The sequence below is a fragment of the Rhinatrema bivittatum genome, chromosome 3 (assembly GCF_901001135.1).
Source record: "Rhinatrema bivittatum chromosome 3, aRhiBiv1.1, whole genome shotgun sequence".
Lineage (NCBI taxonomy): Eukaryota > Metazoa > Chordata > Amphibia > Gymnophiona > Rhinatrematidae > Rhinatrema > Rhinatrema bivittatum.
Genome location: NC_042617.1, coordinates 315359280 through 315374391, shown reverse-complemented (window position 1 = coordinate 315374391; position 15112 = coordinate 315359280). Strand labels below are relative to the sequence as shown.

At 43.6% G+C, this 15112-nt stretch overlaps 1 protein-coding gene across 1 annotated transcript in view; it reads left to right on the top strand.

Moving 5' to 3' along the window:
- Nucleotides 1–15112, top strand: part of LOC115088585 (dermatan-sulfate epimerase-like) — a 121150-nt gene that overhangs the window by 32202 nt on the left and 73836 nt on the right. The window contains exon 2 of the mRNA XM_029596842.1: nucleotides 219–472. Within this exon, the coding sequence (XP_029452702.1) occupies nucleotides 219–472 (254 nt within the window). The remainder of the gene's footprint in view (nucleotides 1–218; nucleotides 473–15112) is intronic.

Here is a 15112-nt window from a genome sequence, read left to right as displayed (position 1 = left end):
TCGGACGATAATTTAAAATCGTTAAAAAACGATTCACATCCCTATTAATTACTCAAGTATTTCTGTGCCATTAATACAGACTGCACCTAATTTATACATCATCCTACAATATGTCCAATATCTTAGCAGACATGAGAATATGTTTGGATACATTCGTGAGGCAGAAGAAATAGTCTGTGCAGGAATGAATGCTCTCTGTCTTTCTTTATCTCCAATAGGTTAGTGAATGGCGCTCCTAAGGATGAAGTCCCTTTAGCACATTCTCTGGTTGGCTTTGCCACTGCTTATGACTTCCTGTACAATTACCTTACCAAGACACAACAAAAGACGTTTCTTGAGGTAATTGCCAATGCTTCTCGATATATGTACAAAACGTCACTCAGACGTGGATGGGGTTACCAGTACCTGCACAATCATCAACCTACCAACTGCATGGCCCTTCTAACAGGAAGTCTGGTTCTGATGAGTGAGGGTAAGTACTAAGTACTAACCAGGGCTGAAAGAGTTCTGTGAATACTGAAAGACGCACAAATTATAAGGTAAGCAGTCAGTGAATCTCCCTCTCCAAAATTGATAAAGGTGGAAGTGATTACAGGTATTACATTTACCTCTGTTCATTCTGTTTTGGAGAGGGAGTGGCTTAAGTTTTACCTCTGGGATCACGTCATGCTTTTCTTATTGACACTCCTTCTGTCCTTTGTAAATCATTTTAGTTGCAAAAATCAAAAGTTTTTACTCAGGTAAATATGTTTACTGATCAAAAACGTGGTTTGAATATTTCCCCATCCCCTTTGTTCAGAAAAAGAAGCGGGATTAGGTAGAAGATGAAAAGTGCATTAGTGATTTTATTTTCACATCACTTTTTGGGGTGTACTTTTGCACCTTTTTCCACATAGATACAAAAGTCCCATGGTGAGTACACCCCCTGAATTTTCAAAAACAACTCTGCAGAGTTCTCACTTTAAAAGTTGATTTCCAAGCCCTCACAGTTTCATTATTACCTTTCCTTTCCCAATCTCCCATTGCCTCAGGTGCCTATGTAGACCATGATTTCTGTTCTACCTTCACAATATATTTAAATTTATATGTACAGTATCTATGTTTTATTATTACATTGAAATCTGGATCAACTTTTATGTTGCTTAGCTTACAGTTTCTGCATGTGTAGTACTCCCTTTCCTGATTGGTTATTGTTTAAATGTTTCTGATCGAATCTATTCCTGTTTGCTCCCCCTCAGTCTGTGTTCTCTTGCTTCTTCCAATTGGTCATTTGCCCATTGGAATCCTTGGGAGACCTTACTTCTTGCTGAAAGTTCAGTTTGAAACTGGCTCTTGACAAGCTTGCAGCTCTCCTGAATCCTCTGCAAGCTCCTAGAAGCAATGCTCTTTTCACCTTCATCCTTGCTTTTTTCATATCTATTTCTCACCATCTGCTGGGTTCTGCTATTTACTGGTAGTTACTAGGGGTGTGCATTCGGATTGACCGCATTAGTAAAACGCAACTCATATTTTTTTTTTACTTAAAAAATTGATTCGACATAAACGATCGGATTTCCCACATATCGAACATAGATATGTTCGATATGTGGGAAATCGCGATTGTTGAGCCAAAATAAAAATATAAACCCCCTCACCCTCCTTAATCCCCCCCCCGACTTACCACAACTCCCTGGTGATGGAGCGAGGAGTGAGGACGCCATTTCTGCAATCCTTGGCGAGAAGCATGTGACGTCGGCGGCACGTCGAGTGACGCCGGCGTCACGTGATTCCCGGCTCGTTCGCGCCGGACGGCTCGTTCGGCCCAAAAAGAACTTTTGGCCAGCTTGGGGGGGCCTCCTGACCCCCCCAAGCTGGCCAAAAGTTCTTTTTGGGCCGAACGAGCCGTCCGGCGCGAACTCGCCGGGAATCATGTGGCGCCGCGTCACTCAGACGCAACGTCACGTGATTCCCGGCAAGTTCGCGCCGGACGGCTCGTTCGGCCCAAAAAGAACTTTTGGCCAGCTTGGGGGGGTCAGGAGGCCCCCCCAAGCTGGCCAAAAGTTCTTTTTGGGCCGAACGAGCCGTCCGGCGCGAACGAGCCGGGAATCACGTGACGCCGCGTCACTCGACGTGCCACCGACGTCACATGCTTCTCGCCAAGGATTGCAGAAATGACGTCCTCACTCCTCGCTCGATCACCAGGGAGTTGTGGTAAGTCTGGGGGGGGGATTAAGGAGGGTGAGGGGGTTTAAATTTTTTTTTTGCACATATGTACATATACCCAACTCATTGGATTTTTTTTATGTCCATATTGGCCGCAAGTGGGACCCCCTTTCGGACATAAAAAATATGAACATAAAATTTTGCTCTGCACATCCCTAGTAGTTACAGCTTCCTTTATGGCTGCTGTCATCTGCCAATGACTGAGCTCTGAGTTTCTCATCACATATGTACCAGGTCTGGTATCTGTGCAGCTATCTTCAATATCATGCCATTTGCAGTGATTGTTAAACTGTTTACCATTCAATAAAAGTTTTTGATATTAATGTCTGAGTTCTCTCTGACTTTAGGAAGCTAAAAAAGGAAGAGATTTAACTGTCTGCATAGATTTTTAAGATAGGTCATTGGGAGATGAGGGCAGAACAAGCTCTTTGGAACAGAGACTTATTAAACCTATACATAATTTACTGTAAGTATGATTCAATGGATTTTAAGAGTATAAAAGGCTTGAATTCATGTGGTTGTCAATTAGAAATGATTCTCTGGATGTTCTATATTATCTCCTCTTCACCAGAGCCTGAAGTACTACCCCAGTGTCACAGGCCAGTGCTGATGATCCAGAGTCCCTTTAAAGGTGTCTGCTATTGACACTGTATGACACGCGGACACTCCACCCAGCTGCAATTGGATATAATGGCAATAAAGATGTACCAAGCAATGTTGCTCAGAAGCACATGGTTCAGAATGATGTATCTTTGAAGGATATTAAGAGAACAGGGAAAATAGGGCATCCCAGTAGAGAGGTTGCAATTAATGCCAAGTGGACCAAGTGTCCCAAAGTAAAGGGCAGAAAGATTCCAAATTACCTCTGTCAACTGATAAGCAGGTTGTTAATACAACTAAAAAATAACTTGGAAATGTCTGTAAACAAATGCTAGAAGTCTAAAAAATAAGATGGGAAAGTTAGAGTGCATAGCACTGCATGAAGAGATATATTATTGGCATCTCAGAGACCTGGTGGAAGGAAGATAACCAATACAGACTGCTTGTGGCACAGCCCAGGAGAGGAATCAACTGTTTCCAGAGCAGATAAGCCACTGATTGCTAAAAATTGAAATTATTATATTGTAGAAGCTTTCTGTGTATAAATAATGCTCTGTGCTTTCCATTATCCCTTCTCTACTAGTGCTCTATGTTTCATTATATCTGGGCTCTCTGTGTATAAATACTGCTCTGTGCTTACATTATACCTTTCTCTAGGTCTGGTTATTGTATATTATTTTGTTTGGTTCCTTGTAATTGTTTGCTTTAAGATTCAGTAAACCTGCATCTCTCTTATTGTATAGCTGTCTTTAATAATCTGTTTAATACTGGCACATAAGTGCTGTGGGATCATTTAATAGCTAAAGGACTAGTAAAGTTCCAGGAAGTGTCCTGCTCTAATCAGATTGACCTAGGTTTAAACTGTTTGGCTCCCTCCCATCCTACCCCTCTACCCACCCACCCCTAGGTTTGTTTTTCTTATGTAGACTGCCGAACTTAAAATTAGCATCAAGATAAATTAGTACATTGGTATTTCCTTAGGTGTTAACAATCAAATAATTTACCAAAATGAGGACTATCCAATGTAACTATTGTGGAGCCTTTATTCTGAGGGAAAGCATCTGGAAACTTGGAGCTTGCCCCATTTGTGAACAACTGTCTTCCTTGAAAAAGGAGCTGGCTGAAGTTATAGCTCAATTAGCTTCAATAAAGAGAATTTCACCCACATTATAGTACTCAGAAAATAATTCCCCAGTGCCACAGAAAAACCAGGAGTCAAGAAAGAGATACAGTAGGCTCAGGTAGGATAACACATGTGACCCATAGTCACCCATTCTTGACAGATGGGCAGCCCACAAGTATACCCCCCCACACTCAAACAGGACATTAAGGAACTCATTAAAAACCAGGATTACAGTGGGCTCTGGTAGAATTAGACCTGTGATGAGGAGTCACACTGTATCAAGTGCAACAAGAACAAAAAGCCTTCTCTATATTAAAAACACTGAAGAAGTTCTTGAGAAAAACATTGAAGTGTTACCAGAAAAGAGAAAAAAAAAAACCAATGCAAGCAGAAATTCAAAATCCATAACCAAAAGAAAAAAGCACATTGAGATGGATGACTCTGTCATCAGTGGCACAACTGCAAAGGGAAAGAGTGAAGTGAATAGCAAATCTCAACTAAAGTCTCAAAAGGAGTCAAGGAAAAGCAGTAACCTTAACGAGAAAACCTGGAAAGCTATGACCACAAACACTCAGTTTGGGAAATAAAATCCCAGATCTGCAAGCCCTAATGGTGGAGGCAGGCTTGGACGTTGTTGCTATCACAGAGACATGGTTCACAGAATCTCATGATTGGGATATGGCAATACCTGGCTATAACTTGTTAAGGAAGGACAGAGTGGATAGAAAAGGGGGAGGTGTGGCTCTTTATGTCAGAAACAATATCCAAGCATCTGAGCTGCAAGGAAGATGGGGCAATGAAGAAGCACTATGGGCCGACCTAAAAAAAAGATGACGGGGCGTCCATTTATATTGGAGTGGTTTACAGGCCTCCAAACCAAACGTGTTAGTCAGAGATCTGGTTGAAGACATCCAAAAGATAGGAAAGAAGGGAAAGGTGGTGATTGTTGGAGACTTTAATATGCCAGATGTAGACTGGAAAATCCCATCTGCAGAATCTAAAAATAGTAGAGCGATAGTGGATGCCCTGCAAGTAGCTTTGTTCAAACAAATGGTAATGGAACCCACAAGAGAAGGAGCTATACTTGACTTAGTGCTCACTAATGGAGATAATGTCTCTGATGTCCAGGTGGGCACCCACCTCAGCACCAGTGATCATCAAACGGTATGGTTTAATATCACAAAAAGGATACAGAAAAGAAACACAAAGACCCAGGTTTTGCAGTTCAAAAACATGGACTTTGAGGAAATGGGGAAGTACCTGGAGAAAGAACTAAAAGGCTGGGAGAACGAAAGAGATGTGGATCAGCAGTGGACCAATCTAAAAGGAGCAATTACCAAGGCAACTACTCTATATGTTAGAAAAGTAAAGAAAAGCAAAAGAAAAATGAAACCTATCTGGTTCTCAAAGGAGGTGGCTGACAAAATAAAGGCCAAAAGAACAGCATTCAAGAAATATAAAACATCCCAAAGGGAGGACCACAAAGAAGAATATTTGATTGAACTGAGGGAGATGAAGAAATTAATCAAGACGGCAAAAAGTCAAGCGGAAGAGAGGATTGCCAAGGAGATAAAGAATGGTGACAAAACATTTTTCAGATACATCAGCGAAAAGAGAAAAGTTCAAAGTGGTATAGTGAAATTGAAAGGTAGAAAGGATCAATGTGTGGAGAATGATGAAGAAATGGCAGAAATATTAAACGAATACTTCAGTTCTGTGTTCACTAAAGAAGACCCTGGAGAAGGACCATCTCTACTTAACAAGAAACTGGAGGGGAGTGGAGTAGATGAAATTCCAGTAGAAAATGTATGGGAAGAGCTGAAGAATCTGAAAGTGGACAAAGCCATGGGACCTGATGAGGTTCATCCTAGGATACTGAGGGAGCTCAGAGATGTGCTGGCAGGTCCACTGTATGACCTGTTCAATAGATCCCTAGAAACGGGAGTGGTGCCGAGTGATTGGAGAAGAGCGGTGGTGGTCCCGCTTCTCAAGAGTGGGAACAGAGAAGAGTTTGGTAACTACAGACCAGTTAGCCTCACTTCGGTGGTGGGAAAAGTAATGGAGTCACTGTTGAAAGAGAGAATAGTGAACTATCTACAGTCCGGAGAATTGCTGGACCAGAGGCAGCATGGATTCACCAGGGAAAGATCCTGTCAGACAAATCTGATTGACTTTTTTGACTGGGTAACCAAGGAATTGGATCAAGGAAGAGCGCTCGATGTCATCTACTTGGATTTCAGCAAAGCTTTTGATACGGTTCCGCACAGGAGACCGGTGAATAAAATGAGAAGCTTAGGAGTGAGTGCTGAAGTGGTGGCCTGGATTGCAAACTGGTTGATGGACAGAAGACAATGTGTGATGGTAAATGGAACTCTCTCTGAAGAGAGAGCGGTTTTAAGCGGTGTACCGCAAGGATCGGTGTTGGGACCGGTCCAGTTCAATATCTTTGTGAGCGACATTGCGGACGGGATAGAAGGTAAGGTTTGTCTATTTGTGGACACACTAAGATCTGCAACAGAGTGGATACGCTGGAAGGAGTGGAGAGAATGAGTCGGGATTTAAGGAAGCTGGAAGAGTGGTCAAAGATATGGCAGTTGAGATTCAATGCCAAGAAGTGCAAAGTCATGCATATGGGGAGTGGAAATCCAAATGAACTGTATTCGATGGGTGGGGGGAAGGCTGATGTGCATGGAGCAGGAGAGAGACCTTGGGGTGATAGTGTCTAATGATTTGAAGTCGGAGAAACAATGTGACAAGGCGATAGCAAAAGCCAGAAGAATGCTGGGCTGCATAGAGAGAGGAATATAGAGTAAGAAAAGGGAGGTGATTATCCCCTTGTACAGGTCCTTGGTGAGGCCTCACCTGGAGTACCGTGTTCAGTTCTGGAGACCGTATCTACAAAGAGACAGAGACAAGATGGAAGCGGTACAGAGAAGGGCGACCAGAAAGGTGGAGGGTCTTCATCGAATGACTTATGAGGAGAGATTGAAGAATCTAAATATGTACACCCTGGAAGAAAAAAAGAGGAGCAGGGGTGATATGATTCAAACTTTCAGATACTTGAAAGGTTTTAACGATCCAAAGACAACAACAAACCTTTTCCGTCAAAAATAAAATCAGCAGAACCAGGGGTCACAAGCTGAAGCTCCAGGGAGGAAGACTCAGAATCAATGTCAGGAAGTATTTCTTCATGGAGAGGGTGGTGGATGCCTGGAATGCCCTTCCGGAGGAAGTGGCGAAGACCAGAACTGTGAAGGACTTCAAAGGGGCGTGGGATAAACACTGTGGAATCATCAAGTCTAGAGGACGTGAATGAAGAGGGGGTGGCTCGCGGGAATGAAGGCTACTACCTGGAGATAATACCCTTATTCAATATACATACACACGGTTAATGCGACTCCAACATTGCTCTAAGCTTCAACGGTAAGAGGAAATGTGGAAAAAAAAAAGGATTTGCATTCACAAAAAAGCAGGGTGTAGCTTGCTTGTTAGGGTGGTTACTACCCCCAAACCAAATAAGCCTGATACTTTACTTTCAATGCATATCTAGCATAGCTCTCTGCTTCAACAGCAGGGGAGAAGGTCTGATACTTCACTTCCAATGCATAGCCAGCATAGCTCTCTGCTTCAACGGCAGGGGAGAAAGTCTGATACTTCACTTCCAACGCATATCCAGCATAGCTCTCTGCTTCAACGGCAGGGGCAATATAGAAAAGAGTATCTATATATATAGACAACAACCAACAAGGACCAAATTACATAGTCGAGTAAACAAAAGCATGGGTGTAGCTTGCTTATTGAGGCGGTTACTACCCCTAACTAAGCTACATATTCAATTAGATGCAGTTCCAACACTGCTCTCTACATTAATGGTGGGGTGAAAGGGAAATAAAACTAAAAGGTACTAAGAGCCAAGCGTAACAAGTAAGAGGGAAAAAAAATGCATAGCTTGCTGGGCAGACTGGATGGGCCGTTTGGTCTTCTTCTGCCGTCATTTCTATGTTTCTATGTTTCAATGGGACACTGTGATACCAGGTTACAAATTATAGTGAAATGATAGGATGGCTCAAATTGGTGGAGGAGTTGCATTTTATGTTAAAGAGAGCATTGAGACAAACAGGATAAAAGCTCTGCAGGAAACAAAATGCTGTGTTGAATCTTTATGGATAGAAATTCCAGGTGAAAAGGGGAATAAAATAGCAGTAGGGGTGTAATATCATCCACTTGGCCAGAATGAACAGACAGACAATGAAATGTCAAAAAAAAATTAGGTATGCTTAGACAATCTGAAGCACAGTAATAATGGGTGATTTCAATTACCCCAGTACTGACTGTGTGAATGTTACATTGGGGCATTTTAGAGAGGGAATGTTCTTGATGAAATAAATGACTGCTTCAGGGAGCAGCTGGGACAAGAACCAAGAGGGGAAACTATTTTAGACTTTGTCCTTAGTGGAACACAAGAGTTGGTGTGAGAGGTAATAGTGTTGGAGCCTCTTGACAATAGTAATCACAACATTATCAAATTTGACTTTAGGGAGCACAATAAAGAAATCTACTGCAACAGCATTTAACTTTCAGAAAGGTGACTGTGATAAAATGAGGAAAATGGTTAGGAAAAATTGAAGGAGCAACTGCAAAGGTTAAGAGGTATATTTTAAAAAAGTGTTGCTCATGCAAAAATGGCGACATATATGTGAGCTTTAAGAAACCAGGAAGAATGCATGCACAGGCATTCAGAATAAGGAGACAGGGCAAGATTGTTCCAAAACTGATTCATGTAACCACAAATTTTGGAAAGGAAATGTGTATATTGCCTGTGTAACTTTGCTACTGGTTCTCATGAGACACAGGAGTCTGAAAGAGAGAACCTCTGTATAGGGTCAGTCTGACACTCTATATATGCTCCACTGTAGAGGGCACTTTGAATCGAGGTGGGTTTTTGGGAGGTGGGTTGGGGTTGGGGGAAGTGGTGTTACAGACACATTCAGAGGTATTCATTGAAAATTGACATCACTAAAGAATTTTATTCTTTACTAGCATTGCTGTGGCTCAGTCTGGTTAAATGGAAAAGAAAGAAAAGAGAAAGTGCACGTTTCTAATATGTTTAAGCGAGCTGTTCTCTGTTCAGCTCTTTGCGCTTTGGCTGCTGCAGGCTGCAGCTGCTAGTGATCTCTTCACAGCCGCTTTCTACTGCATTTGTTCTGCTCCGGCTGTCCCAACTCCCTCCCCCCTTCCCCAGTGGTGGACGGACTGGCTCGGCGACTCTTCTACCCTTTCCTCCTCCTGTGTGTAACTGTCCGGCAGTCCCTACTCCCTCCCCCCTTCCCCAGCGGCGGAGGAACAGGCTGAGCCGTTTCTCGGAGTGGCGACTCGTCTGCCCTTTCCTCCTCCCCTCTGTGACACCCAGCACGTAGCGCAGAGCTCTATGGTTCGCACATACGTGGTAGAGCTGCTCTGTACTGCGCAGTTGCGGTCAGTTGGTCAGAGCCCATTTATATTGTAGATAGCATGTGTTGCTTTTACGTCCAACAGATGGTGCTGTTTTTCCAAAAAAGCATGTTTTTACCTGTCACAGGTGTGACATCTATATAATATAGGTATATAAAAACACGCGCTTATTCGAATGCAACGTTGTGTCAAAATTTCAAAGCAATCGGTGAAGAACTTTTGGAGATTTAAGATTTTGAACATTTACATTTTTATTTATATAGATAAGCAATGACAAGTCTAACAAGAGGAGTTGATTTATACACTGCAGTCTCTCTCTGCTAGCTGCATTGTACAAATAAAGGTGAGCCAATTGATTTAGTATATCTGGATTTCCAGAAAGTATTTCTCAAAGTCCTTCATGAGAGACTTCTTAGGAAATTAGAAAGTCATAGGATGGGGCAGTGTCCTATTGTGGATTGCCAACTGGTTAAAAGATAGAAAACAGAGAGTAGGGCTAAATGGTAATTTTTTCCAATGGGGAAAAGAGAATAGTGGAGTGCCCTATGGATCTGTCTGGGATCACTGCATAAATGACCTGGAAATGAGAACAAGTGAGATGACCAAATTTGCAAATGACACAAAATTATTCAAAGTTGTTAAATCACAAGAAGATTGTGAGAAATTGCAAGAGGACATTGCAGAACTAGGAGACTGGGCATGGAAATGGCAAATTAAATTAAATTTAGTCAAGTGCAAAGCGATGCTCTTAAGGAAGAGTAACCCAAATTATGGCCATACAATGCAAGTTTCCATATTAGGAATCACCACTCAGGAAAAGGATCTAGGTGTCATTGTTGAAAATACATTTAAATCTTCTGCTCAGTGTGCAGCAGTAATCAAGAAAGCAGAGATTAAAGATGGCTGACCGTTAGGTGACTGGCATGAACGCTCCCTCTTGCTATGGAGTTACTCTTCCAGGTCTGCGAGAATAGCGACTTGGTGGAGCCTTACCTTCAAATTTCTTTTGATGGGGCGGAAGAGAAAGCCCAGGTTGGTGTCTTTCCCTGCAACTCCTTCAGGGCAGTCTTCGTCGGGCCCGATGGATGTCCACGTCGTCCGCAGCAGCCCCATACCGGGGAACCAGCCGCTGAAGAGAGGGGGAGGGGAATTTGAGCTCCCCTCTCTCCCAGGCTCATTGTCTCCACTGAGCCCAATACGAGGAACGCCTCCTGAAATCTGGCAGCCGCAAGGACCTCCTCAGTGGCTGTTGAGACAGCACTGAACCAAGAGGTAGTCATGGCGAGCCCAGCAGGGAGCAGCGGGGTGGTGGAGGTGGCTGCAGGTCCATTGACCACCCAAGGACAATTGGCACTTCCAGTGTTGCCGCCAGTTCAAAGACCTGGTGAGGTATCTCTTTTTTTCTTTAATTTTATTTTTATTACATTTTTAAACTTTACACAACAAAACATTGTGATGGGATAATTAGGTGATATACATAGAAATAGGAGCATTCCAAAAGAAACATTGTACAAGTAATTATCAATTCTAGTCCACACTACAATAACAAACAATAATGGGGGGGGGGGGGGGGGGGGGGCAGCGGCGGGTGGACATAATATCCTTAGCTCGATAATTCTGAATTATACATAGAGGAAAAATGAATTTGGATACCCACAATGAGTTGCCTACTTATGCCTTCTGTGCTGACTAAGTCACATTGGGATGAGTATCTAAAAAGAAACGTAGCTGGGATGGTTCAAAAAATACGTATGTCAAATCTGCATGCTTAAGTACACATCTACAGGGGTAACGAAGAATAAGTTTTGTACATTTCAACAACGCTTCTGCTCTCATTTCTATAAACTTTTTTCTTCTTTCCTGTGTTACCCGTGTTATATCTGGGAATAACCATACTTTATAGTGTCGTGACCTCCACCTGCTGAATCCACAGCCCAGCTTCCTCCTCTGGAGCCTCGTGTGCCTTCCAATCCTGCTAGCACTTCCGAAACAGCTGGAGGCTGTCGTAGCATAAGTTACTTGAGCTTCTCTCAGAGGGAGTTATTTGTAATCCTTTCCAAGCAGGCTAGGGTCTATAACTGGGGTAAGCCACTCTCGCAACTACTTGCTTTAAGGCTCCCTCCCCTGGGTGGGGAATATTAGCCCCTCCGTGAAAGGGTTAAAAAAAAAAACAAACAGTCACAATGAACAGTTCTATATTAGTTCAACATCATTCCTCTCTTTTTCCACAGCAGTGCAGTAATGCCTCTCAAATGTCCAACAAAAAAAAAAAGCTGCACCAAAACAACTCTATGTCCCCATATACTGCTGTCAGTCTTCTATCCTGACTCGAACCGCAATGTTGGGGACTCAGCACAACTCACCCCTTCTCCCCTAGTAGCTGTGCTTCAAGTAATGGATTCCCTTTACCACCTTCAATAGCCAGCACTCTCTTTAGTTAGTGCTTTACAGGCAAACAGTTGAGACCAACAATTTCACCTTGCCAGTCTTCCCTCAATTCCTCATTTCCTTCCTTCCACACTTACTCAATCTCAATGCCGGACAAAGAAGACTCTTCAGTGGGTGACTCCCAGTCCATCGCTTCCGCTTCCACCTCCCCCTCCTCCCACGAGCTGCTCTCCTCATATTCCTCCTCACTCAGGGACACACCCTCTTCTTCCCATTGCATCGACTCAGCTGACTCCAATTCGCCCCTATCAACTTTAGCAGTCACTTCAGCCTCATCCTGGGCGTGAGCTGTCCAATGCTGCTCTGGAACCCTGGGTATTGTAGTTCTTATAGGGTATCTAAGCGCTTCCTGCTGTTTCACCTGGGGATAGTTTGGCATCTTTTTACTTTGGCCCGGCTTTCTACCCCTCCAGGATGGTGGTTTGTTGCTTTTCTCATTACAATAGCCATAATATAACTCCAATCTACTACGGAAAAACAATCTCAATATGTTATTTTTCTCACTTAAAAAAGCAAAAGTCACAAACAAACTGCCCCTTGAATCCACTTTATCTTCATGGGACAACTCCAATAGTTCCGTAACATTCGGTTGTTGTTGTAATTCTGTATTCTCTTGATCCTCTTCCTTTTTCTTCTGCGGTAAGTAGTACGCTTTTGTTATTTAAGGTAGCGCCTCCATAGGGATTTTTAATATTACATTTAAGTAATTTTTAAACAGATCTAATGCAGAAAATTGTGGTATTATTGGGAAGTTCAATACCCTTATATTTAAGCTGCGAAGTGTGTTCTCAATGTTCTCGATCTTTTTATTCTGAACAGCTTCATGTTGGATTATTTGTTGTTGGTGACTTTCTATTACTTTAATTTTCTCACCCATTTCATTTATTTTCTTTCCCTGGTCTTCAATCTTTTTTCCATTTTCCAAATTTCGTTTGTTCGAATCTAGGCATGTTTTAGAAAGTTTAATAACCACACCTTCAATGGCTGCCAAAGCCTCCCAAATCTATTCAATTGTAATTTTAACGGGTTTTACAAGGAAAGGAGTCAAAACTTGTAGAGACTCACCAACCCGCGTGGCTTCAGCCCCAGTGTTCCGATACATTTCCAGCGTTTGAGGAGCAGGTTGCATTCCCTCTGAGACTTGTGGTAAATATAATCCAATTTGTGATATATTCGTCTGCCATCCTGTAGCCATTTCTCTTTCCTCAGGGGATTCTCCTCTAGGTTCTCCTCTGTTCTGGCCTCTCGGCTCCACGGGTTCCTCCAGGGGACTCGCGATGGTATCCTGCATCTCTCTTTCTCGCTGGGGGGGGGGGGGGGGGGGCGGCGTCTTTGGCACGCCGGGACTAAGCAAGATTTTATCAGCCAATGGTGGAGGCATTCGCTCTCTGCCTCCGTCCTCCACGGCACTTGCTCCCGGCTCCTTCAGCGTAGAAGTAAAGAAGGTTTGAATAGAAGTTTGCGGCACCTCCGGACTTGCTGAAACAGCCTGGCTCTCACGTAACCGGCTTTCAATTTGGTATGTGGCATTTCGAAAGTATTTTGACTAGGAAATCAGACTTTAAGAAAAAATGCTGCAGAGCAACCTTCTCACCCTTCTCATTTGGGTGCCATCTTGACTCCACCCCCGTTGAGGTATCTCTTTTAACAATATGGGATGCTATTGCTGAGTTCTGAAGTTCTATAGTGCAATAGTTGTCGCCTATAGTTAATAAATATAGGGGTAGATTTTCAGAGCCCTGCTCGCCTAAATCCGCCCAAAACCGGGCGGATTTAGGCGAGCAGGGCCCTGCGTGCCGGGAAGCCTATTTTATATAGGCCTCCCGGCGCGCGCAGAGCCCCGGGACTCGCGTAAGTCCCGGGGTTCTCGGAGGGGGGCGTGTCGGGGGCGTGTCGAGGGGCGGGCCCGGTCGTCGCGGCGTTCCGGGGGCGTGTCGGCAGCGTTTTGGGGGCGGGTACGGGGCGTGGCTACGGCCCGGGGGCGTGGCCGCGCCCTCCGTACCCGCCCCCAGGTCGCGGCCCGGCGCGCAGCAGGCCCGCTGGCGCGCGGGGATTTACGTCTCCCTCCGGGAGGCGTAAATCCCCCGACAAAGGTAAGGGGGGGGTGTAGACAGGGCCGGGTGGGTGGGTTAGGTAGGGGAAGGGAGGGGAAGGTGAGGGGAGGGCAAAGGAAAGTTCCCTCCGAGGCCGCTCCGATTTCGGAGCGGCCTTGGAGGGAACGGGGGGAGGCAGCGCGGCTCGGCGCGCGCAGGCTATACAAAATCGATAGCCTTGCGCGCGCCGATCCAGGATTTTAGTGGATACGCGCGGCTCCGCGCGTATCTACTAAAATCCAGCGTACTTTTGTTTGCGCCTGGAGCGCAAACAAAAGTAGGCTATTCGCGCTCGTCTGAAAATCTACCCCATAATGAACTGGAACAAAATGTTTTGGTATTGGGAAATACTGCAGCAGATATGAGCCAACAGATACCTACCATTAGAGTGCAAACAAATTCTATGCAGCAGTCTCAACATGTGTTGGCTAAAGACAATGCTAATTCAGCACTAAAGGTAGAAAATTTAGAAAATACCTTCAGGAATAAAAATTTAAGAATCATAAATTTCCCTAAAGTGCCTCTAATCCCCCTGAGGGATATGCTTAAAAGATACTTGATGGAAATATTAAAAATAGCAGAAAATGCTATTCCTCCAACATAAAAAATATTTTATTTGCCACCATATAAAAGGGAGATGGAAGGAATGGAAATACTACAACCTGTGGAATGGGGATTAACAGCTTTAATTGAAAATGGATTTAACAGCTTTAATTGAAACATCGGAATCTGACATAGCGGTCCCTGCTACACTTATAGTTCTGGAACCTGATAGACACTAGTTACTGAAATTGGTTTTCAGACATAGATTAGAAACGTTTATGCAGTTTAGAGTAAATATTTTTCTGGATGTTTCTTGACAAACACAGAAAAGGCGTAGACAGTTCTTATTGATGAGGTCTCAAGTGCAACAGATTGGGGGTGTTTGTTTTTTTTTCTTAAAATTCCCTGCAAATGCATGGTGAAATATCAAAATAATTCATTTGTATTTTTTGACCCCCCTCAGTTGTCACAATTCTTGATTGGGAAAATTCCATGTGTCAACTCCCCTGACAACCCCTAGCCGTAAACACTCGTAATAATGTTCCTTAAATATAATATAGCTACTGCAACCTAACTGTCGTGTAGCCTTTCTTTTTAGTTAGTTTGTTACTAATTTCTTTGGATTGAGTTCTTGTCTCTCCTCTATTGAGGA